General features: G+C 40.7%; 1 protein-coding gene and 1 long non-coding RNA gene across 2 annotated transcripts; one reads left to right on the top strand and one right to left on the bottom strand.

The window, feature by feature from the left end:
* The first annotated feature begins 5,324 nt into the window (after positions 1 to 5,324).
* LOC139073565 (uncharacterized) lies at positions 5,325 to 20,591 on the top strand. The gene is made up of 2 exons (XR_011522452.1): positions 5,325 to 5,614; positions 19,911 to 20,591. It is a non-coding gene; the product is annotated as an uncharacterized lncRNA (long non-coding RNA).
* LOC103566287 (killer cell immunoglobulin-like receptor 3DL3) lies at positions 5,897 to 20,353 on the bottom strand. Its single transcript, XM_070558481.1, is given in 8 exon segments — positions 5,897 to 6,246; positions 6,817 to 15,043; positions 15,755 to 15,795; positions 17,284 to 17,583; positions 18,878 to 19,036; positions 19,039 to 19,152; positions 19,966 to 20,001; positions 20,242 to 20,353. Coding segments are annotated over 7 exon segments (720 nt in total). The 5' UTR covers positions 20,276 to 20,353; the 3' UTR covers positions 5,897 to 6,246; positions 6,817 to 15,007.
* Positions 20,592 to 26,753: the final 6,162 nt, after the last annotated feature.

A 26,753-nucleotide genomic window follows, 5' to 3' on the forward strand; every position in this document is an offset into this window, starting at 1 on the left:
TCCTTGTCAGACTTTAGTATCAGAGTGGTGTTGGCCTCATAGAATGTGTTAGGAAGTGTTTTATCTTCCCCAATTTTTTTGGAATAGCTTGAGAAGGATAGGTATTAAATCCTCTCTGAAAGTTTTGTAGAATTCTGCAGGAAAGCCATCTGGTCCTGGGGTTTTATTCTTTGGGATGCTTTTGATTGCTGTTTCAATCTCTTTCCTTCTGATTGGTCTGTTCAGATTGTCTGTTTCTTCTTGACTCAGCTTTGGGAGGTAGTAAGAGTCTAAGGATTTATCCGTTTCCTCTAGGTTATCCATTTTGTTGGCGTATAGTTTTTCGTAGTGTTCTCTTATAATCTGTTGTATTTCTGTGGAGTCTGTTGTTATTTCTCCTCTTTCATTTCTGATTTTGTTTATTTGAGCCTTCTCTTTTTTTTCTTTGTAAGTCTGGCTAGGTGTTTGTCAATTTTACTTATCTTCTCAAAGAACCAGCTCTTTGTTTCATTGATCCTTTCTACTGCCTTTTTTCAATGGAATTTATTTGTGCTCTGATTTTTATTATTTCTCTCCTTCTGCTGACTTTGGGCTTTGTTTACTCTTTTTCTAATTCAGTTAGGTGTAATTTGAGATTGCTTATTTGGGATGTTTCTTGTTTGTTAAGGTGTGCCTGTATTGCAATGAATTTCCCTCTTAATGCAGCTTTTGCTACATCCCATAAGAGTTGGTATGGCGTGTTATCATTTTCATCTGTCTCCAGATATTTTTTGATTTATTCTTTAATTTCTTCAATGATCCATTGCTTGTTCAATAGCATATTGTTTAGTCTCCACATCTTTGTCCCTTTCTCAGCTTTTTTTCTTGTAATTACTTTCTAGCTTTATAGCATTATGATCAGAGAAGATGCTTGTTATTATTTCAATTTTTTAAATTTGTAGAGGCTTGCCTTCTTTCCCAACATATGGTCTATCCTTGAGAATGTTCTCTGTGCACTTGAGAAGAATGTGTATTCTGCTGTTTTTGGATGGGTTTCTCTATATATGTCTGTTAAGCCCCACTGTTTTAGCTTTTCATTTAATTCCACTGTTTCCACGTTGATTTTCTGTCTGGATGATGTATCCATTGATGTGAGTGGGGTGTTGAAGTCCCCTACTATTATTGTGTTATTTTTATGGTCTTTTTTTAGGTTTGTTAATAGTTGCTTTATGAACTTGAAGCTCCTGTGTTAGGAGCATAGATATTTATGTGTTATTTATTCTTGATGGAATGTCCCTTTGATCATTTTATATTACCCCTCTTTACCTGCCTTATTTTGAAATCTACTTTGTCTAAGTATTGCGACACCTGCTTTATTATTTTTGCCATTAACTTGGAATATCGTCTTCTACCCCTTCACTCTGAGTCTGTGTTTGTCATTGGAGCTGAGATGTGTTTCCTGGAGGCAATAAATTGTTGGATCTTGTTCTCTAATCCGTCTTGCCACTCTGTGTCTTTTTATTGGAGAGTTCAATCCATTTACATTGAGGGTGATTATTGATGTATGAGGGCTTAATGCTGTCTTTATGTCACTCATTTTCCAGTTTTCCTGCATTTCCTTTGTTTCTCGTCTTGTGTGTTTTGGTCTACCCATTGAATTATGTAATTTTCTATGATGTATTTCTTTGTTTTTTCCTTATTTATTTTTTGTGTCTCTGTTCTGTTTTTGGTTTAGTGGCTACATTGAAGTTTGTATTCAGATTCACGTGTATAACATAGTCCATTTTCTGATGGCCTCTTATTTCCTTAATCTAAACTGATTCAGTCCCTTTCCTCCTCCTACATTATTATTCTCATATCTTATTCCAACTTGTGTTGTGGGTTTATTGTTAAATTGACGAGATTTTCTTTATTTTTGGTGTTTTCCTTCCCTTTAGCCTAAGGCTATAGTTGAATATTTGCTATCCTATTCTGATTCTGTCTATCTGTCTCCTTACTCTGTGTTTTGTGACCCCTTTCTCCTTTTTTTTTTCCTTTTTCCAGGTATGAGGCCCTTCTTGAGGTTTTCTTGCGGGGAAGGGTTCTCATGGCTACGAAGTCCCTTAGCTTTTGTTTGTCTGGGAATTATTTAATTTCTCCCTCATATATGAAGGATATTTTTGCTGGATAGAGTATTCTTGGCTGAAGATTTTTATCTTTTAAAGTTTTGAATATGTCATTCCATTCTCTCTTAGCTTGTAAGGTTTCTGCAGAGAAATCCACTGAAAGTATGATAGGGGTTCCTTTGTAGGTTATTTTCTTCTGCCTTGCTGACCTTAGTATTCTTTCTTTGTCATTCATTTTTTTCCAGTTTTACTACTATATGCCTTGGAGTAAGTCTTTTTACATTGACAAATCGAGGAGATCTGGAAGCTTCCTCCACACATTTTTCCCTCTCATTCCCTAGATTTGGGAAGTTCTCTGCTATTATTTCTTTGAACATGTCTTCTGCTCCATTCCTCTTTTCTTCACCTTCTTGAATACCTATAATTCTTATGTTTCATTTCCTCATTGAGTCAGATATTTCTTGGAGACTTTCTTCATTTCTTTTTAGTCTTAGTTGTCTCTCCTCCTCTGTCTGGAGCATTTCAACATGTCTATCTTCGATTATGTTGATTTGCTCTTCTATGGTGTCCACACGAGCATTCAGGGAATCTGTATTTTGCTTTATCTCTTTCATTGTGTCTTTCATCTTTAGTATTTTTGATGGATTCTTCTTCATAGTTGCAATCTCTTTTGTGAAGTAGCTCCTGAACTCGTTGAATTGTTTCTCTATATTTTCTTTTACCTCACTGAACTTTCTGATGATATCTATTTTGAATTCATTGTTTTTTAGCTTACATATTTCTGTGTCCTCAGGACTGAGTTCTGGGTGCTTGTCATTTTCTCTCTGGTCTGGAGATTTGATGAAGTGCCTGATGTTGGAAGGACGGGACTTTCCCATTGTGATATTATTTGGTTGCAGTTGTAGCCTATCACCACTGGATGGGGGCCGAGAGGTGCGTATGCTGAGCCCTCCACCTTCAGATGAGATGGCACGGCGTGGTTTGGGGGAGGGGCATTTTCTCCTCTGTGCAGACCTGGGTTTCCCAATCAGCTCTCGCTATCTGCTCTCCTTGGGTCTTGGTTTGATGATGTCACCTGTGTGAAAGCTTTTGCCTCATTAGAGGGCTTCCCTCTAGGCTGCAAGGAACCCTAGGGAGTCCTGGGTGAGCCTATGGATGTGCGACCCCTCCCCTACTCATTCCCTCACTAAGCCTCCCGTGTCAGAGACTGCAGTCTTTAGGAGTGGGAGCAAAGTTCTCTCTTACCCCATTCCAGTTCCTCTGAGGGGGACTCCACCTCTCCACCCTCTGTCATGTGGTTGCTGTGACTTTCCAAGGATTTTTGTGCTTTAGGGTATTTTCTGTTGGAATATAGTTGCTCCTTTTTGTTGTATGTTGGAGGGGAAAAAGTCCCAGGCAAGTTCACGCCACCATGATGCTGACGTCACTCTCTGCAGAATATCTTTTCTGTAGAAATGACGCCTCAAGTCCTTTGACCAATTTTTTAAATTGGATTTTCTTTTTGGGTTTTGAGTTGTATGTTTTCTTTATATATTGTGGACCAGACCATTGTCCTATATATAATATACAAATGTTTTCTCCAGTTCTGTAGGTTGTGTTTCCACTTTATTGATAGTGCCCTTTGATTCACTCACATTTTTAATTTTGATGAAGTCTTATGTATCGACTTCTTTTTTGTTTTTTGGCAAATTGTGTTTTTGATATTCTTTCTAAGAAAACATTGGAAACCCAAGGTCATGATGATTTACCCCATGTTTTCTTCTGTGTTTTATAATATTAGCTGCTATACTGACCTATTTTGAGGTCATTTCAGTGTAGGGTGTCTGATGAGGGTCCAACTTCATTCTTTTGCATGTTTTCTGTTTGAATTCAGTTATCCAGCAACATTTGTCAAAGACTCCAAGTCTTAGCTATTCTGTGTCTGTTTTTCAAGGTCAAGCATCCAGTGAGTTTCCATCCGGGAATGGAATGAAATCAAGCCTGATCCCAACAACTGGTACCCCCTGCACACAGCTGCCTTTCGCTGATTCTCCCTCACTGGGGTCCAAGAAGAGACCAGGCCACTTGAGTATTGTTCAATCTGGAACCAATCCCTGTGTGATCCCTAAACCATGACATGACAGGGTTGTCAACATCTCTGAAATACCCCCTAGTCCATATTGTTGTATTCCATCACAATTCAGATTATTTGAACAAAATGGAATCAGAAATTCTAATAGCAATTTAAATTTTTCATCTGCATCTCAAGAGATACTGGGCAAGGTGTTTTCTGCTCTGAGGCCAATTTTCCCCCTCCCCAGGCTGGGACCCATGTTTGGCAGGACTTTGTGAGTCTAATCAGGCAGGTGATGACCATGTTTTTAGGCAACCGCATTGCCAAGATGTGACATATTTGCTATCAAACACATCAACAGCCACTTTGCTGGAAGTTCAATGCCCAGTTCAGGCTGTGTATTCCACTCACGTTTCAGTCCCAAGTTCACTAAATTGTTGGGAAAATAAAACTAGGTTACAATAGAAATGCACTGTTTGCCAGTATGACAACCAGACTTATGAGTCACCAGATGAAGCTCACAAAGAACATCACCTGCTTTCCAGCAGTCCCTGTGTTTTCCATTTTGAACTAACCTTTGGACATTGCATTTTATTTAACCACTAAATGGATTACATGGGGTTTCTTCTCTTGTTTTATTTATTGGGTTTGTCTTAGGTATGGCTACCTAAAAGACTAATGAAATGGCCCTGCATGCCTCCTCTGACAATCTTTCAATTACTCACCACCATGCTTGAAGATCAATATACATCACTCTTTGTAGATTTAATCTGTGCATTTTCAGTGCTGTATGATATTCCATGGTGGACATATACCACCCATCTTTCTTTTACTAATTTATGGGTGTTTCATGGATATTTTCTAAATAAGAACCTCTTATATCGAAGTTCTTGTGAGTGTAACCTTGAGCTTACATACACATTTCCCTCTAGAGTATAAATTTTATTGTTGTGGCTCTATGTCATAATTCCAATATATTCCTCAAGTGTGCTGAAATAATTTTTACTATCATCACTAATATAGTGGAATTCTAAGTGAGCCCTGTTATTTACTACATTGTATTTTTTTTTTCTTTTGCCTCTCATGTTGATGTGCTAAGATTATGGTGTCATAATTTCATTGAAACTGTGCCATAACGTGACAGTAGAAATTATCATTATCTCTAAAAGAGAAGGAAATAGAGGTCTATGTGAAGCTGGTGAGGAGGTGTATAGCAGGTGGCTCTTACACATTTGATTCTGTTCATCTCTTCCCAATTCTGCATTCTGTGAAGTCACAAAGGCAGCTTGGTGTTGGCGTTGAAGGGAGGATTTACAACACAGAAACTGGAAAATGCCATGAATCAAGAATTTTTAAAAAGTGCTATTTCAGGGGCAGCACGCCACTAGGCTGTCTCTGCAAACAGAACTGTCTTGATTCCAAGTGATTACATTTCTGGAAAAATGACACAGGTGGCATCTAATGAAGAGAGAAAGGATTGTGAGGTCCAGAGAGGGTGGTAGGTATTATTTTGGATTTATCTTTTCAAGACTAGAATCTGATTTTTGCTAATTTATTCAGTTATTGAAATAATGTTAAGTCCTGTGAACTGAAGAGATAGAGATGCAACAATGTACATCTGGCCATGTGGTTATTAGAAATAAAGAAAATTATATTACATAAAAGTAGATGATGAGAACATGATGTTTTACATGTGGACCTACACAGGCCACGTGGGATGTACCCTCAAGGCATAAGGGTGAGAAAAAAGGTGGAGCCAGTCAAAGAAAGCCAACAATGATAGGGAGAGAAAAATACACATTTAATGGCTTTAGAGTCCTGTACAGGGAGCACTCTAGACGTTTTCCTGCATCTAAATCAGGTTTAGACCCCTCAACATTCTCAGCAGACAGATCCCCAAACTTATGGTCCAGAGTTTCTTTAAACCTCCTGGGATCATCAGATTTCTTCCAAGGCTCAAGCACTCTGAATGGTGCAGTTATCCTTCTTCTGTTTACCTCCTGTCAGAATCTTGGGCTCTTCTCTGGGTGTGCTGAGCCTGAAATAGCAGAATCCCAAGGACTACCAGGATCAAGCCAGCCATGCCCAACTGGATGATATTCTCCACTGTGTAATCTTGGTGACGTGAGGCTAGGAATTGTGGACAAAGAATTAAAAGGTCAGGGAAGAACAAAATCACCAAGGATCTCCGGATATACCCCCAGGGCACCTGCCTCCCTTTGACAGGACATGACCATCTGAGATCAGCCCCATTATGGGAATTTCTCCTAATCAACACTCTTGGGGTCTGACTTGTTTTGTGATGGGTTGGGGATATCAGTTACTCCTGAGGGGAAAAAAAGCACGTGGCTGAGGAATTGGAGAAATCTGAGTCCAGCCTTTCCTCTGCGTTCTGGGTTTTATATCCTCCCATTTCTCGTGACATAATTCATACATAGTTTCTTCAATAAACCTTTGTCTACTGTAGCAGAGTTCCCTTTGATCTTCTCAATGGATTTTTTCAGGCTCTTTGTTTTCTTTGAAGTCAAAACCTGCTTCTGAGTCACAGTGGAACAGAGTTCAGATGTGCTCCAAGAGCTCAGGATTGGAGAGAAAAATGGTCTCCCAGTACAAAAACAATTGAGCCCTTGTATGTTCCCTGTTTAGTCTGGGACACAAGACCTCATAGGCTTATTCTGTATAGCTGAGAGTTCTACTTACTCAATACCTGAGGTCCCAGGGTCCATGGATGAGGATTGGAGTCAGAAGCTCCTGGATGTCAGGAAAACAAAGGAGTAAGAATCTGAGGCTGTGTCCCCCTCACTCCACCTCACCCAGGTCCTTACTCTCTGAGATTTGCATTTTAATCATCACTTTGACTTTTTCCTCCATTTATTCTCTCATTAATTCAGTCTTCATACAGATAGGAATACCTACAATGGTAGACAGACAGACCTATACAGGCAAACATGCAAGCATAGATTTTCTAAAGGTGATGTTTAGTCACCAGATTTCTAAAACACTATTATTCCTTGTTTGGAGTGTGAATCAAAGTGGAAAAATAGATAATAAATGTGTGAAAACACATCCAGTGAAAACTGTGGGCATCCAAATGAACATTTGTAGATACATATGAATATATGGTATATATTCATAGATGTGTGTATAAATATATATAACTGTGTTTATATGTATATAGCAGATGTATGTATGACTACATATATACATTTTATATATATATATATATAATATATAAAAGAGAGAAAGAGAGACAGAGAAAGATGAAGTCTCAGTCTGCTCTTGAATAAAGTCCTGTCTGCAGGTTGTAGGGAGCGGGCAGAGGAGAAGGAGGAGCTAAGACTTGAGGATTTGGTAAATTGTAGATGGGTCAGGGACCAAAGTGATCTTTGAAGAACTGAATTCCTTCCTTTTTATATATTTATTTATTTTTATTGAGGTGAAATTCACATAACATAAAATTAACCATTTTTAAAGTGTTTGATTCAGTGGCATTTAGTATATTTATAATGTTGTGCAACCACCACCTCTATCCAGCTCCATCTTCATCATCCCCAAAGGAGACTACATATGCATCAAGCAGTCACTCCTATTCTACCCTCCTTGCAGCCCCTGGGAACCTCTAGTCTGCTATGAAGTTAGCTTGGTGTTTTGTTCCCATGTAATTCTTATCAACATGCACTCCTGCTCTTCATTCTAAAGTGAGGGTGCTGAAGTTTGGAGAAACCGTGTCAATTACACAAGACCACAAATTACAGGGTTGTCAGACTGGTTTGGAAACTATAAATATCTCACTTAGATTCTGTGCTTTCTACTCTGCAGTTGGAGACTACTCTCTGTCCTGAAGAAGTTAGAGAATGCAACGTGAGGGACAACTAACACAAGTGTTGGATAAATATGATGATTAGTTCTATAAGAGAGAGCCAGGAAGCTAAGAGTTGGAAAATAAGAGTTTCTTGGAGACTTGGGTCCTAGCCCCAGGAGTGGGATTTAGGAAAGAAAGGGATTTGAGAAAGTTTTGGGGGTACAAGAAGGTTCTGGTTAGCTTCTTAGCACCAATCCATTCATGTTGAGTGGCTTTGAGCAAGTAATGTTGCGTTTTGAAGACTTCTGCTTTCAGCTTTAACCATGACACAGAAACCAGCAAATGGGAGAGTGGGACATTCAAAACCAGCTGGTTCCATTTGTTAAGGTGTATCATTATTTTCACCTTGATAGTGATGTGTTCAACTGCAGCTCTGTGAAGGGGGATAAGAAGGGAGTTTGCCATCCCCACAAAGATTGTTTTCAAGCAAGACAGACCCTGAAGGACTTCCTTATATTCAGTATCATTCACTCACATCATGCATTTGTTGTTCCAAAATATATGAAATGATGCCTCCACTAACTCAGGCATATTGTTTATCTACTATCAAGACATAAACCAGTGGTTCTCAACAGAGGACAATTTTGCCTCTTAGGGGAAAATTTGGCAATGTCTGGAGACATTTTTGGTTGTCACAACTGGGGTGGGAGGTACTATTTGCATCTAGTGCATAGAGGCCAGGGATGCTGCTAAATATCCTAAAGTACACAGGACCACCCTCTAAACAAAGAATTGTCCCAGATGTCAATAGTGCTGAGATCTAGAAACCCTGAGCTAAAGAGACTTGATTAATACCTTTAAGGGAATGATGGTGTGGGAAATGTCAGATATTAATTTAAAAAGTACACAGTTATATAATTGTAGATCATGATATATGGCCTACAGTATAAAAATAGAGAATTTGGAGATCTTATAACAGACATAAGAATTCAACTGGTATATGAGGATGAGTGGGAATTGCCTAGGCAATGTGAATAGGAAGGTTTGGAGCATTTCAGATAGAAGGGACAATGAGGCAAGACCCTGAGGTAATAAAGTGGAATGGATGAAGGAGAAACTAAATTAAGGTCACTGTGGGTGAAGAGCATGGAGTCAGAGGGAGAGTGGAAGATGTGCTGGAGAAGTAGACACAAGGGCTTGGGAGACCTGGGGAAATAGCTAGGTTTATCTGAAGATAGACTACTGGGAGTTTTAAGAGAGAGATAAAGATATTCGTATTTTAAAGACACAGGTTACAGTGTCTAGATGGATAGATATGGGGTTACACCCATTAGGAGACCAAACAATAGCTGGAGGGACAGAATATATGGCAGTAATTTAGTACTGCTTAATGCTTTGTACTGTAGTTGGTACAGAATACACAGATCCTACAGTAGCATTGGGCTGAGGCAGTGTCCCTTTAACTGAAGCAAAGAGGAGAGACTGGGGAGAGTGAGGTTGTGAAAGCAAGTAGATGCAACACAGGAGAAAGATTTGGACAATCAAAAACGACCCCTGACTTCCTCATCCCCACAGCTGTGAACAGTCAGTAGTGCACACGTCTTTGATGGACAGACAGCCTAACAGAGGCAAAGACTCAATCCAGGTCTGAGCATGAGGAATTTGAGGGGTCTGGAGATAGAAAGTGAAATACAAATTCTGCAAGGGGGGACATAGCAGAGACGATCAGAATGGGAAATATAATTGGAATTCATCTGGGCTTTAGACTATCCCTTCAGCCCTTCTATCTCAGAGCTGCCATGAGGGTTTAGGGAGGCTGGGAAGACTTAGGGAAACACTTATCTTCTTGTGCCTGAATCTTCTGGCTCAGACCGAGCACTGGAAGAGAGAGAGTCTGGAAAAAGCAATCCTCCAGTTTCCAGTCTCTATTATAAATCACTCTACATAATGACATACAGGGTGTCATTTCTTCTTCCACAGTGAACATAGCTCCAAGGCTCATCTTTTAGTTTTGTCTTCTAGATTCCAGTCTCTAAGGCTCTCATCTGTAGGAACTCTGAAAGCATCATGTGTCCCCAGACAGCATGGCATGGGTTGAATGAGCCTCTCAAGGTCAACTTGAAAACCTGACTACTGAGCCCCACAAGATAGCTTGGACTTGGGCAGAGGCAGCTACAGATATCTGGGTAAAGACAATCTCTCCATTAAGGAGATCAGAATCTTGTTGGCAGCCACTAAAATCACCAAGTCCTCATGTTAAGAGGGACCCTGACAACTTTGTGATTCCTCCATATTCCCCTCTTTTCCACTTGCATTTCAGGACTTGCTGAGAAAGAAGAGAGTGCCGTCTCTGGGGTCATGATTCTGATATAGCCTCAGTCCAGTTTGCCTTTTGTTGGTGCATATTAGCAGGATGGAAGATTCTCATAAGACAGTAAGATCTAGAGGAAGTATGAGATCAGAGCCCCTCCTCAGAGAATTTCTACACCTATTTCTTCACAAGAAATGGCTACATCCAAAGAACGTAGTACTGGGTAGCTCTTGGGTGGGGTCCCAGAGGAGACCAATCTTTCTGTTTATGTTTCATATCAGAAGTGAGCATTTTCCTCAACCAACGTCTAAAGGGACTCAAATCCTTCTTTGGAGAAGGTCCCACATCCAAATGGAAGGACTTGGGACAAAATATAAGATGGGTGCCATGCAGACAGAGATTTTTCTTCATTGGACCATCATTAAAAAGCCACATGGCCTTCTCTGTTATAGACCCATGTGTCCTCTCTGGAATTCATGGACTAAGTATATCCTCTTGGACTTGATCAGGCAGGCAGTATACTCTTATGCTGCGGATTATCCCAGTGCCAGCACGTAGAGGAATTTTCTCAGGAGCTATTCATCATTTCTAAAGAAAGAATATCCTATATCTACATCTATCTATATTTATATCAACAAATGAGGGATGGATAGAGAATATAAATTAGATAGATAGATAGACAGACAGATAATTTGGTTATAGACTCCTGGCTATTATGGGTATTACTGCTTCTTCAAGTATGGGAAGTCAAATATTTTGAATCAAACTTTCTATTGACTATCTCACTTTCATTGCAATACATCACTCTTTTTCCCCACCTTTATTGAGATATAATTGACATGGAACATTGTGTAAGTTTAAGGTATACGATGTGTTGATTTGACACATTTATATATTGCAAAATGATTTCCACTGTAGCCTGGTTAACACCTCTGTCACCTCAAACAATTACCATTTCCTTTTTGTAGTGAGAACACGGAAAATCTACTGTCTTAGCAACCTTTAAGTATAGAATACAGTACTGTTAATTATACTTACAATATTGTAAATTAGATCCCAAGAACTTATTCATAACTGAAAGTTTGTGCCCTTTGATCAACATCTCCCAATTTCCCCCACTCCCTAGCCCCCAGTAAGCTTGCCTTCCAACACTCCAACTATTTTGAAGTCCTGAGCCTCTCCCATCTTTTGGAAGGCAAATAAGTTCCCGCATTAACTATTTCATTTTGTGAAAATTTCAGTTGTATCTCTTTTCATCCATTTCCATATATACACTTTCAGTCACCTGTGAATTCAGTGATATAGATTGCATAAAATTTCCCACAACCCAATTTTCTTTCTTGTGGTTTATGGCTTCTTTCCTTCTTTGCTCTCATTTGAATGGGGTTGGGTGGAGGAAAAATAATGTTTGTGCTCTCAGTTGGGTATTTAAAATGAGTAGAGGAGTAATGGGAAAATACACGGGTTATAGAGGCAGAATGACCTGATTAAAAATACTATTGTTATTGCTTGAAAACGAAGTGGCTTTCTAGGGGGAAGGGAACATTAATTGGTTGACTGCCAGAAACTGGCCTGAGCCACATCTATTAATGAGCAGGGACACATTGTGTTAACTCACCACAACCTTTGGTGGGGGCCGGGGGGTTCTTCCGTAATTTCCTCTTGTGGAAGAAGAATTTTAAAGTGTTCTAGAATCTTTCCCACAGCTTCTTTGCTCTTTCTTTCAAAACTATTTTGGCCCATTAATTTCAATTTCATTAGATTCTCTTCTCTCCTGAGTCCAGATGAATAAAGGTGGGGCCCTAAGTGTAGGCCCAGACTTCAGGATGGATTCTAGACTCAACCCCAAGCTATGTACCAAGAGTTAGGAAATTTTTTTTTTGTAAAGGGTCAGAAAATAAATATCATAGGCTTTGCACACCATACAATCTCTGTCACAACTAATCAATTGTGACGTTGCAGCATGGAAGTTATCAATTGATAACCACATGATACCTACATGATACCTAACCATTGATAACTACATGAATGAGCATGACCATATTCCAGTAAAACTTCTTTTTCAAAAATACGTAGGGGTTCATATTTGGCCTGTACATTGTAGATCGCTGGCTCCATTCTCCAAAGCCCATCTTATTGGACTTATTTGCAATAGGCGGTTAGTGGCTCTGTTGTTTTCTGCTGTGGTGTTTGAATGAACACTGGTCCCTCCACAGCCTCATGGAAAGAAGTGACTGCAGTCTTGGTAAGGATCAGGTGCACATGTGGACTGGCTTTTAGGGCCATATTTATACCATCAGAGACATTTTGATCAGTTCTGACATTTCTCAGTATGATAAATGGGGAAAAAAATGACTAGTGGTCTTGGGCAGGTGGCTCTCTCTTGAAATTTCCTTACATATGGACTGTATTATTTTGAAAAGTTTTCCTAAGTGTTTTCCTTTTTTAAAATAAATTATACACCTCTTAGAGTGTTTTCTTAGGCCAACAAGTGAAAGAATACACGGTTAATTACGGTTATTACCACTGCCAGTATATGAAACAGTATTTCCTCACATACGTTTTACTGACATTGTTTCCATACTAGTCTGCATCTCTTACTGTTGATGCTATTTTACCTTTTTTCCTTAATGTTGATGATTTTTTTCTTCTGTAAGGATACATATAGGAAGAATTATTTTTTATTTAAATTGAGATACCTTGATTCTTATTGTCTGTCTCTAAATGGGTTCTTGGACCACTTAGACAGAGACTTCTGAGAAATGACTGGATTTGTACTTGGATGACTTTATATTATCCTCATGCCTCCAGCGAAGATCAGTTACTTATTCATTAAACCCTTCTTTCACTTACTAGGGGTTGTATGGGACCCTAGGATGTCTGCGTGTTGGGAGGAAGGCAGACCGAGGAAAGATATTCTAGGAGTGGGAAGGAGAAGGGTTATGAAGTCTACTATTTCATTAGCAGCAAATAAGTGCCAGGCTTTGTTCCTGAGGCCTTTTAACTTTTATGATCCCATTAGATTCTGATAAAGCCCCCTGTGAGGGAGATGGTAATGGCACCAAATTAAGGAGGATGCAACTGGGACTTCTCAAGATATCATGCCTTAAAAGGAGGCAGGAACTGTGACTCCAATGACTTTGATCTTCTTTTGTACCACTCTGCCTCCTAGCAGAGGAAGAACCCAAATTTAGCACCAAGATCACCGTCCACACTCCTACTTGGTGTGGTTCTCTCCTCTGCTGGCATCAGTCACAGCCTGATTTCAAAAATAAGGAAAATGAGTCTTTAAGAAAAATGGCTTTGCCAAAGGTCCTGCAGCTAAGAAGGAACAAAACAAAATCAATTGCTAAACATCTGAAAAATGTCCATCTCCAGAGTATGTCTTAGATCCTCCAGGGAAGATGCTAGGGTTGCTGTATCCTGGCACCAGATGAGCATGACAAACATGCTTCTGGGTTACATTCCAGTGAAATATCTTCTCCTTGGGCTGCAATATTGCACGCCTGGGTGGAGAATAAGAGTTTTGTGTTCAATCCTGGGAAAGAGAAGCCCATGTAGTAATGGTGTCACTCATTCTTCGTATTGTCCTTTGGTATCTGAACAGAGATCCTAGTCCCCACTTTCTGTGTTTTTTGCATATTTTTTGTTTATTACTGTCTTTTTTTCTCTGCTTTATTCTCTCTGCATATGTCTTCCTTTATCTTCCTCTGAGCATCATGTTATCTCTGACTGTTTCTCTACCTGATTTTGAATTTTTGCCTCTGATTGTAATACGCATCTGTGATGGTTATCTGTATGTGTCAACTTGACTGGGGCATGGGGATTCCAGACATTTGGTTAAACATTGTCCTGGGTGTGTCTGTGAAGGTGTTTATGGGTGAGACTACCGTTTGAATCAGTAGACTGAGTAAAGCAGATTGCCCTCCCCAATGTGGGTGAGCCTCATCTAATCTATTTGGCATGAATAGAATGAAAAGACTGACCCTCCCATGAGGAAGAGGGAACTCCTTCTGCCTGACTGCTTTGAGCTAGGCCATCAGTCTTTTCTCGTCCTCAGCCTCAAACTGAAACATCAGCTCTCCTTGGGTCTTGACCCTGCTGGTTTTCAAACTGGTACTTATACCATAGACTCTCCTGGTTCTCAGGTCTTTGGACTCAGACTGGAGCTACACATCAGTGGTCTTGGGTCTCCAGCTTGCTGACTGCAGATCTTGGGGCTTCTCAGGTACTATAATCACATGAGCCAATTCCTTATAATCTCTCTCTCTCCATTAATACATCTATATATACGTCTATATGCATCCTATTGGTTCTGTTTCTCTGGAAAACCCTGACTAAGATAGCCCTCATATTCCCACCTCTACTGCTCAGGAATCCCCATAGGACAGGGCTTATAATAGCCATTCTATGACCTAAGGAGTTTGAAGCCATTGAGCTCCAGGAATCACAGGGATCCAAGTATCTGTGTAGAGACAGATGATAAGAATCAAGGTATCTATTGGTTTCTGCGTATTCTGGAGTCTCAGAGCTAATGGAAAATTTGCCTTGAAGCTACCTAACTGGTTATTAAGGTAATTAGTAGGTTTTATTCTCTTTGTATGGTGTAACCATGTTGAACCCAAGTGGTGAGTGATGATGGAGATCTACAGCCCTTATTGGGGTACTCACCAGTGTTGAAAACAGGACAGGAGAGAGATGAGGAAATGAAGCTGCCCATCCTCTACCCCACTGCAGATCCTTTGTCTTCTAACGCTGAGCTCCTGGGAGTCCTGGGATCACCTTCCCATGTCCCTGGGGACTTGACTCCCTCCCTTAAAGTTGCAGAGAGGGAGCAGAAGCTGATGATGAAAGATGCCTGTACTCAAAAGGAGGTCTCTTACCTTGCGTTAAAGGCATCTGCACCACATAGAAATCACTCTGTGGGTGAGAGGCCAGGAGGGGCTTCTGGGAGATGGATAATAGGAAGAGGCTGATGCAAGCTCTGATCTCCCCAAACTGGGCCTCGTTGCTCCTCTTCCTAACTCTGCCCTGACCCCTTTCTCCATCTGCCTGGATACACAGACCCTCCCAATGTGGGCATTCATGCAAGATATGAAGGAGGATCTTGGAGGTGCATTCTCAGTCTCTTTTTTCCTTCCACTTTATCTATGCTTCTTTCTCTCCAGAATTCCTAAGCATCCCCTCATTATCAGAAGGATACTTCTCAGATATAGTTTTAAAATTTAGTCTGAGTCGCAAGACATGGGGCAAGTTTAGAGCTTCCTCACCTGTGACAGAAAGGTAAAGTAGGTCACTTGGGTCTGACCACACACCTGGAGAGTCATTGAAAGAGCCATAGCATCTATAGGTCCCATTGTGGGCTGGGGTCGCAGGGCCCAGAAGGAAGATGGCCTGGAATGCACCATTATGGCTCTGCCCTCCAGCAAACCAATGTTCATGGGCCTCCCCATCCCTGGATAAATGGTACACATCAAATGAGCTCTCGGAGCTGCAGAACAAGGTCACATTCTCTCCTAACTTACCACTGGGCTCAACTGGGTTAAGAGAGGTTTTTTGTATAGACCTGGGAGAAAAAGAGACAGTTTAATTAGAGAGGCTCTTCCTTACGCACCGTATCCTTAACACCTGAAGGACCTGAACTGAGAATTCATTCTCCCTATTCTCATGACTTCTCTTTGTCTTTCTCTCTCCCTCTCGCTCTCATGTCTATCTCTATCCTTCTACTTTCTCTGTCTCTTGCTCTCTCTCTCTATGTCTCTGACCTTGCCTCCCTCCTATTTGTTTTCCTTTTTGTGTTTTTTTACTCTCTCTGCCTCTCCTTGGATTGGTTGGTTTGATCTGTATCTTTTTCTTTCATTCTGAGTCTCTGTTTATGTCTTGACGCTATCTTTTTGCATCTATCTAGGTATCTACATCTATCTATCCGTCTGTCTATCTGTCTATGTATATATGTATGTATGTATCTATCCATCCTTCCTTTCATCCAACCATCCATCCATTATCTCTCTATCTACCTGCCTACCTGTCTCCATCTCCATGACATTCTCTGCTTCTCTGTCTCTCTAGTTCTCTTTTGGAATCTATCATCCACCCCCCATCACCATTTTTCTCTATCTTTGTGTCCCCCACTCAGGTCTCTGCTTTTTAGGGTTTTTATCTTCTTCCTCCCATCTTTCTCTCTACTTGTCTATCCCTTTTTATTTTTCTCCATCTCTTTTTTTCTTTTTATGTGTCTCTGACCTAGTGTTTGTCTCTCTCTTCCATCCTTCTGGCCCATTCTGTGTGTGTGTGTGCACATGCGTGCGCACATGTACACGTGTGTTTCTATGTCTCTGATTTTCATTGACTCTTCTTTCTCTCTGACTACTTCTCTCTGTGGGCTTTTGACATCAATAATCCTGCAACATCGAGGTGACCTCAGAACATGTGCCTGAGAAACAACTTTGGGAACCCATAAAACATACAACATATAGGGGGTTGGTGTTTGGCTCCTTCACCCAGGACCATGGTATCCTGGGACACATATGGCTCAACCACATGGAATGAAGTCATGTCAGAGTAAACACAGCATCTTTGGGTGCCACATGGGAAGAGGACACAGGACTCATGGAGAATCAGCCTGAGACACGTCAGCCTGGCCCTGAAATGTGAGTCAGGTACGTGGTGTGCCTTTGAGTTCTTCTGATAGGGAAGAGAATACGGATTTAAAATGGAAACCAAACTTCTAAACTGTCCCAGGTGTCTGAACAAATGCAGAGAGGAAGGGCACCCTCCCTTTGATATAAGCATATCTGTCTGTATATCTCCCTTCACTCTTTATGTCCATTTCTGACTCCCCCGTCTCTGCCCCTATATCTTTCCTTTATATCGTAACAAATGCTCTATATTGTTTCTCTTCTTTCACTGTCTCTCTTGGTGTAGTTGTCACCAAGTCTGTCTCTCTTCATAAGAAACCAATGTACATCTCCTTCATCACCACCTGGAGCTTCCAAGTCCTGGAACATCCCATCTGCATCCCAAAGAGGACAGGGGCAGGTCTGGAAACTCTCACCTGTGATCGTGATGTTCAGTGGGTCACTGGGGGTCGACCACTCATAGGAGGAGTAATTGGTAGAACCAAAGCATCTGTAGGTCCCCGCATGGGCTGTCGTCACAGGACCCATGAGGAAGGTGGCTTGGGAGCCCCCATCATGGAGCTGCCCAACAAGGTGTAAGGGGCTCTCCATTACCCCCTCTCTGTGCAGAATGAAGCTGTCAAACACGATCTCTGAGCAACACTGCAGGGTCACATTTTGTCCTGATTGCACCAGGGGACTCGGCTGGGCCAAGAAGGAAGGTTTTCTGTAGACTCCTAAGAACGTAGATGTTGTGAGTTTAGAAGGAGCCATCCTTCCTCACCCCATTCCATGGGACTTGGAATGATCGAGAATTTCTCCTCATGTTTGTCTTTCTCCTTGCTCTCTGTGCCCTTTCTATGTGAATGCCCCCTTCTTTCTCTCTCTTTCCTTTTCTCTGTTTCTCTGTCTCTAGCAGCACCAGACTCCATTCCCACTGCACTGTCTTTGGCACTTTTGCTGTTGTATCTGTTTTCCACAGAGCCCTTTCCTGCCGTCATGATGGTGGCAGGAGAGTGACCACTGCAGTTTGCATTTCCAGGCTCTCTTATCATCCTGGTCATACATTTTTTTGATGAATTGAGTTTCCTGGTAGAAGGTAAAAGTTAAGCAGTAAGGCAGGTACCACTGTACCTCCCAATGTCCACCCAATCTGTGCCTCGGGGAGAGGGGCACATCTCTTGTCATGTCTGTGCCTTCCCCATGGTCCAAGCTTCATAGGGTGGCCCCTGAGGCTGGTTCCATGAGCACTGACACCTCCCTGTGTCACTGTAATCTAGTGGTGGCATCAGCATTCTGTCCTTCCCTATTGCTGAGTAGCCTCACTTCCCCTGTTGGGCTTCCTAATTTATGCTTCACCTGGGTATCTGTATTGGTTACTTATTGATACTGTAACAAATTGCCACAAACATTGTGGCTGAAAAGGACATAAATGTATTATCATATAGTTCTGGATGACAGAAACCCAACACGGGTCTCACTGGGCTAAAATAAAGATGTCAAATTTTATTTGGATTATGATCCTTATGGAAGATCAAGGGGTGAATTAGTTTCTGTGCCTTTTCTGGTTTATAGAGGTAACCCGAATGCCTTATAACCTCGTTCCATCCTCAAAGCCAGCAATGGCTGGTGAAGTCTTTATCATGCTGCATGACTTGATACTCTCCTGCTTTCTTCATTCTCTTATATGGACACTTGTGATGACCTTGAGCCCACCCAGATAATCCAGGATCATCTCCGTATCTCAAGGTCACTTTATTAGCAACCTTAATTCCATCTTAAGTGTGAATTGGCCTTGGATTGCAACATAACATATTGGTATATTTGGAGTCTTAAGATGTAGTCATCATCAAGGGGTCATTATTCTGCCCACCACAGTACCCTCTTCCTTGTATTAAATCTTGTTTTCTCTAAAATACTTTGAGGGGTTCCTGTACTTCTGACTGGATCTGTCTGACACTCCCCTGAGAAAATTCTGGGACTAGGCAGATTGGGACAGTGAATAGCCACTCTGGGTAAGAGCTCTCTGACCTGTGACCACAATCACCAGGGGGTCACTGGGTGCTGACCACACAGAGGGGGAGTGCCTGTAAGAACCATCACATCTGTAGGTTCCTGCATGTGCTGGCGTCACAGGGCCCATGAGGAAGGTGTTCTGGAATATTATGCCCTGAAGCTCAGGGATGTGGGCTTGTCCAGTCTGAATGTGTCAAACCCGAGATGAGAGTGACACCAAAGATTCACATGCTGTCCTTGAGGAACCACAGGACTTGGCCAAGCAGATAGGGAGGGCTTGTCCTGACCACCTAGGGGAGAGAGAGGCACAGCCTTAGAGGAGAAAATGGGGACCTCCTCCCCTCCATGTGCTCAGAAGTTCCTCCTCCTTCCCCATAGTTCTAAGGCTCCTTTCCAAACCTGGGGGTACTCAGAGCCACGTGAAGACTCCCCAGCACCACATAGACATGGCAGCTTCCTACAACATGTATTGACTGAGAATTTTGACTGAATAAAAGACTCTTACTAGGTGTTGATGATGAAAAAGCGTAAATGTAAAAGAAGACAAAATAGACACTGAACAGAACAATAATAAACTATGTAAATGAAGTCACATCAGCTAACACATGAAGCACATTAAACCATTGATCCTGCAACAGAACATTCTGGAATTTCAGGGGGTCATGGCATACAGTTCTTCCACCTCTTCTGATAGAAGGATGGCAGCACCACTCTGCAGCCCTGCATTTCCCTCATGGAAATGCTGGAGGACTTGAGTTATCATCTTGTCCTCAGAGGGTCTGTCATTCCTGGCACTGCTTCCTTCCCTTACTCTACAGACGACACCATTTTATCTCCAGACACGCCAGCCCTGAGCACCATAGTCTCCTCCAGGAGCCCATAGAGCCTGGCTCAACTAAGAGGAAGAGTCTGGGGAGGGTCTCTAGACAAGAATTGGGGATAGATTTCCCAGGGACCCTATTTTCTGGTTTACAAGAGATTCACCCACAAGGCTTACAGAAGTCAACCCATCACCCAATGTCCTGTGCCTCCTACCCTTCTGTTACAGGAAAATCTTCATATTTGGGATGGATGGTAACCCAAGATTTGGAGAGAGGACTCACCCACTTGTGCCCAGATCCTCTGAACCAAGAAGAACTCTGGAAAGAAAGACTCATATTGGACGGTCCATCTCCACACAAGACCTCGCCTCCCACTCCTGCCCTTGCCTGGCCTAGGAGCCCCACCAGTGAGGCCCGTGCTCGGCAGAAGATAAACTCAGCCAAAAATGCCCACCTCTCCCCACATGCACAGGGTGCTCTACTGTGGAGAGACACAGACTTCCAGGCCAATATTTCCACCATAGTGTTCAAGCCCCTTTGTTCCCTTCCAGGACTCACCAAGACACACCAGGCTGATGATCATGGGCGACATGGCGCAGCTTCTGCTGAACAGAAGGCAGCGACCCAGCAAAGCTGATGAGTGCACAGGATGTTGCAAGAAGAGCCCAGCTCATGTAGCTTATAAGTTGACCACAGTGTGGAAGGATGATGCACACAGGCTCTTCTGACCCTACATATGGCAGAGGCGGGGGCCAGGTTGAGGGCGTAACCGAGCTTCCGGAAAATGTTCAGACTAGAGCCGTCACTTCAGAGAAATTACTAGGGTCAGACTTGAAATAAAATCTTGGATCCAGTCCCTCCTAGGCTGATGATCAAATTCTGTACTTACATTAAAGGCCTTTGATGTATTTTTGTCATTTGTATGTGAGCTTCAAACTCTTCGTGTGTGTTAGATAGCTAAAATATCTAATAGGTATTCTTAATATTATACCAATTGTAACATACAAATCAAAATTTATTTCCACACTGATATTTCTAGTATTGAAGCAGCACCAGTTAAAAATAATTGAATTTCTCAGGAGAAGGTTTATGCATTTATTTGGAATCACAGAGTTCCATTTTTTTTTTGCAATAAACAAAACATGTAAATTCTGGATATTGTAGTTTTATCTGGAATTCATCTTATTACCCAAGTATCCAAACTTGTTCTCTCTCTAGCTCTCTCTTTTTCTCTAACTTTAAATTATATATGAATATATAAATATCCATTAACACAATACTATAGAAAATCAACTTTACAAAAGCCAATTACGAATGTTATAAAAAAAACTGCATAACATTTCTAGAAAAAAACCTGATAATATATACCAACTTGAAAACCATTGCAATAACCAATCAAATGTGTCTATGTGTTTTTGCCTTCATTCTGTCCTTTGTTGGACCCTTACAGCTTCTGAAATTTGGATAAAATTTTCCCTTATATGTTCTAAATAGAGTTATATAACATTCATATCTATTTGTAAAACTTTTAATTTTTATAAATTGTATGTGTGTGTTTATACACACACACCTACGTACCCACATTCATAGTTGTTAGAAATTAAAAAAATATATAAACTTCGAATCTTCCTGTTTTGTTCTCACATTTATATTGCCGACACATATACTGATTTTTATAGCTCCATTTCATTCTCTTGGATTTCTGTATACTATTCTTTGCATGATTATATCAATATAGACTTATCAATGGGCAATTTTGTTGTTTCTAGGTTTTCCCTGTTATGACCCACATCTTTCTGATGATTTTTGCACTTAATCCCTTGTACCTATATACAGGATTAACTGGCATACATAGCTAGAAGTGAAACTATTGGGTTTTGAACAAGTTGATGTTCAGCTTTAATAGATAGTGCAAAATACTTCCAATATGAGCAAAAGTCATCAGAGGAGCAATTTTTATCAATTTTATTGCTTTTTGCAAGGAACAGTCTTTTGGTTTCATGTTATTTTTCTCCGTCAAGTATGTATGTATGTGTGCAGGTGTATATGTATGTATGTATTTTTCATTATTACCATTTATTTCTTTACTTCAACTTACTTTGGAATTAATTTACTCTTTTTTAAAATGTCTCAAAGTGAGATTCAGATCTTTATTTAAACCTTTCTTCTCAACACAAACATATGAAGTTTAATGTCCCTTAAAGCACTCTTTTATCTGGATCACTTATCATTTGATATGGCAAGTATTCACTTTAGCTAAGTATGAAATATTTCTTACTTTTCTTTGCAATGTTTTTTTCTGACCCATTGGTTATTTAGATGTGTGTTCATTGACTTCCAAATATCTGATGACTTGTCAGCTATCTCTTGGTCAAATATTTCAATTTTAATTCAGCTGTTGCTATAAATCATATTCTCTATGATTCAATATTTTAAAATTGATCTTGCTGAATCTTCCAAGCTCACTAGAAAGGACTGTTAATTAGGATACTTTAAGGTGGAAGGTTTTCTAAATATTATTTAGGTAAAAACGGTTGAATTGCTTTTCATGATTTTTATATCCTTACTGATATTCTCTCTACTTGGTCTGTCATCTTCCTAGAGGGGAGTGCTGATATCTCTAGCTATAATTTGGATGTGATCAATTCTGCTTTCAATCCTGTCTTTGTTTTGGTGTCTTTTGAGGTTCTAAATTCAGGTCTATATGCATTTGGAATGGTTATATGCTTTTTTGAATCTGGCTCTATCATTATGAAGCACTTCTTTTTATATCTTCAGCTTTCATGGTTTTAGAGTTTGTATGGATAAAATCTTCCATTCTTTTAGTTTTAAAAGTTTTTTTGATGTATCCTTTACATATGGTAAAATTAGCCTGTTTTACAAATACAGTTCACTGACTATTAGCAGTACAATGTTTAGAGTTGTGCATCATCACGACAACCTAATGAAAGGAAGAAGAGTGGCAAAAGAAAAAAAATGGGAAGCAAATGAATAAATTTAGGCCATTTTATCTTTTTTTTTTTTCTTTAAAGATTGGCATCTGAGCTAACAACTGTTACCAACCTTCTTTTTTTCTTCTTCTCTCCAAAGCCCCAAGTACATAGTTGTATATTCTAATTGTAGGTCCCTCTGGTTGTGCTATGAGGGACACCACCTCAGCATGGCCTGATGAGTGGTGCCATGTCCATGCCCAGGATCATAACCAGTGGAACCCTGGGCCACTGAATTGGAGTGGGTGAACTTAACCACTCGGCCTTGGGGACAGCCCCTGGCCATTATATTTTCAGATATTTTTCTGTCTTCTCCTCCTATCTTTGTATACATATGCAACACCAATCCAATTACACACATATAACACCACATACTTACAGCCCATGGGTCACTGCAGCTCTGTTCATTTGTTCCAATACTTTTTTCTACCTGTCTTTCATTTTGGAGAGTTTCTATTGCTATATTTTCAAGTTTACTAGACATTTATTTTGCAATATGTAATCTGCTTTTAATGTGATGCACTGAATTATTTTTTTTTCATTTTTGATATCCTTCTCATAGAATTTCTTAATTATTTCTTTCTTATATTTAAAAAAATTCTTTTGAAACATTATATTGTATTTTCTCTTTGATGCTGAAACATATTTATAATATCCATAATAAAATTTATTTATTGAAATTTCCAGTTTCAAGATTTTTTTAAATTTATGGACTCCCTTATATTGTATCATCTTCCCTTTGCATATGTACACTTTTCCAAGATCCTTGAACACCTAGCAATTTTTGATTGGAATTGGAGCATTATGAATGTTATGTCGTTGAGTACTAGATTTTGGTGTCTTCTTCTAAAGAGTGTTACGTCCTTTTGGCATGCAGTCAGATACCCTGCATAGAAGCTTCAGTTCTTAGAAGTCTTCGGATTTCCAATACCCAAATATTCTTTGCTCAGAAATGTAGAGTTTCACTCTAAGCCTGTGTAGCCCAGTATTTGGCAGCAGACTCAATTGGACCCTTATGCAGATATCTGGAAGCCCTTCCTCCCGTGTTTTTGGCTATAAAATTCTACATTCTTCAGCTGCCCTGAACTCTGAACTCCATCTGCTGTATACAGGAGACCACTATATCCTGTCTGAGATTCTCTTCCTACACTGTAGTCTGGAATTGAATCCTATCAAGTAACGTGTACTCAGTTCACTTGTCTTCATTCTCTTGGTATCATACTCATGTCCTGGCAGTTGTCCTACTTCCAGAATCCAGTGCCTCAGGGATAGGCTTATGGTAGGAAGTAGAGGTTTCTCTTGTCCTCATTCGACATCAATTTTAGGCAGGATCTATATGCCTGGGCCTTGAGCTTGGGGCTTGTTCAGTGTTTCTGTCCCTGTTCCCCATGGCAGCCAAACCCAACCCTGTATGTTTTTCTAACCTTGTGGAAATTCCTATTCTTCAGTCAGAAGCTGCAAATCTCTAATGGTATCTCTGTAGGATCATGTGTCCTACACTCCCCCTGGAGGAAGAGGGTTTTTAAAAATTTACCATTGTTCCAGCCACAATGGGTCATTACTTGGGATCTGAGGTCGACAGATTCTTTCTGACCCTCCCCAAGTGGATTAAGGTTTTTGCTAGCACGTGAGGAAAAGATTTGGGCAGGGGATGAAATTTGAAGTCACTCATAGTGACAGCTAATCATGTTGGGACCATCAGACCTCCGTTTAATTCAGTTGCATAGTATCTAAAAAATCAAGATGGATTGTTGCAGGTGATGCTGGACCACCACAAACTTAACTAGATTTCCAAATATGGCTACTATTATGGGTGCATATATTTAATTGATGTATTTGTTGGGTCTATTTATCAGAACACAATTTTTATTTAGTCATTGATTTGTTGAATATGTTATTTCCAAAATATAACAGGAAGAGTGATCAGAAATATCTACATTCACCTTATAAAGACAACCGTACGCATGCACCATCATGCCCAGAGCTTTGCTCACCCCCAGTCCTCTGTTACAGTATAGTCTGAAGGGACCATGATCATCTTGGTATTCTACAGACCATTACTCTGGTCCACTCTACTGATAACATGATTTTAATTGGACTTGAGGAACAGGAAGTAACAAGTTCTCTGAATCCTGTGATGAGACATATGTGCTGTAGATTATAGAATTTTGACATGAATATAAATATTTTATAACCTAAAATGTCAGTGAAACTTATGGGGGTCTTCTCTGATTCATGGAAGTATCCTCTACTAGGTAATGGAAAACATTTTGGTCCTTGCATCTACCACAAAATAAGAGGTAGAATGCTGTATTAGAAGGCTTATTTGGGTCTTGGAGACAGTGGTATGTACACCCCCCCCACCACACACACACATAGTACTATAATTTCCTCTATGACAATTCTCTGAAAGACAGGATTAAGTCGTAGAGAGGGAGTAAGGGATACCTAGGGACAGAAGATGCCTGTAACACCCCAAGTATGACTTTCTACCTGGTGAAACAGAGGCTCAGAGGAAAATGAGTATGTTCAAGATCACACAGCTGGAAATTACTACAAGTAGGTTCTTAAATTTCTCTCCTAATGAGTCTACCTCTGAGTGTATCTTGAATCCACCTTCTCAGTTCTTTCTTTACTACCTTCATGTCTAAACCTCCATGATTTTTCCCCAGAAGGACTGTCATAGCCTTTCACTAGGACCGTGGCTTCCTCTCACTTCCCCTAAATCAATTCTTTTCCACTATGCCAATGTGTTATTTCTAAAATGGAATGTAGATCATGACACATTTATGATCAAAAATTGTGAGTCACTTCACATCTCAGTCTGAATAAAATCCAAGCTCTTTCCAACTGCTTATGAACGTTCACATAATTTGGATCCTGTCTACCTCTCTTAACTCCACCTCCCCCACCACACGTCAGCCACACTGGTCTGGTTGGATTCATGGTGCTCATGGATATAGTTGTTGATACTCTCCCTCAACCAATCTTGTTAAGAACAACTCTGTCATTAACATAGCTCCTTACATTTTAGGAATTCATCTACTCTAGGTTATCCACTTAAGCTTTCTCTATCTATAATGCTAGCCTATTTTAATACTCTTTCAAGTGACACTTCTGTAGTTTTATGCAGAACATTTTAATTACATGTTAGGCATTTATTTCACCTTCTCCCATTCTTTGACCTAACACTGGAATATGATCGCCATGAGGACAGAGGCCTCTTCCTGCTTAGCTGTTGCATATTTAACTCGTAGAACTTTACTAGTGGGCAATCAATAGTTATGGTGCATTCTTCCATCCTCCCCATCCCCCAACATCCCCATCCCCACAGACCTTGATGGAGGGAGGATAAGCATGGCTCCTGGGCGGTGGTCAAGTTCACTCTGACCCTTACCTCCCTTTTGGAAGGGGTCTCAGTTCCACGACATGAGAGGCTAAATGTCCCCTCAGATTCCCATGATGACCACAGTCTCAAATGCTGATGGTGAACATGGGGGTGAGAGAGTGAGGGTGACTAGCCCAAAGCCAGAGCTTGGAAGTGGCAGAATGAACACTCACACAGAAGCCCTCTCTCTCCTCTGGCATCATGGATTAAATTGAGGCCTCCTTGCTCATCTTTTGTGGTGTTTGTTCCTGTGGGTAATGGGAAATTACTTTCAGGAGATCCTAGGGAAAAGGACAGAGAAGGGTGAACCAGTGTCCTTCCTTGCACACTGAAGTAGGACCATTCCTCTGGAAGGTTCATCCCCTGCACACCCCTCACTGCCATCCTCCTAAGGACTGTTGGGGATCCTGGTACCCCTTCCCCATCATCCCTTGGGGGACAACTTCTTCCCTGAAGTGCAAAGTGTAGAGGGGACTAGGAGATGTCTGGTGAGCAAAGAGTTCCATGATCAAGAAACACTATCTCCCTTCCAGACAAGAAGTATCTTTTCACCTGCTGGAAATCACTCAGGCGAGGTCATGAGTAGATTCTGGGAAATGGATAATGGTGAGGGTCTGATGTAACGTCTGATCTCTTGAAACAAGGTCTGGCTTTTCCCTTTCCTTCTTCTGTTCTGACACTGGTCTCCATCT

Source organism: Equus przewalskii, chromosome 9 (genome assembly GCF_037783145.1).
Source record: "Equus przewalskii isolate Varuska chromosome 9, EquPr2, whole genome shotgun sequence".
NCBI classification, from domain to species: Eukaryota; Metazoa; Chordata; class Mammalia; order Perissodactyla; family Equidae; genus Equus; species Equus przewalskii.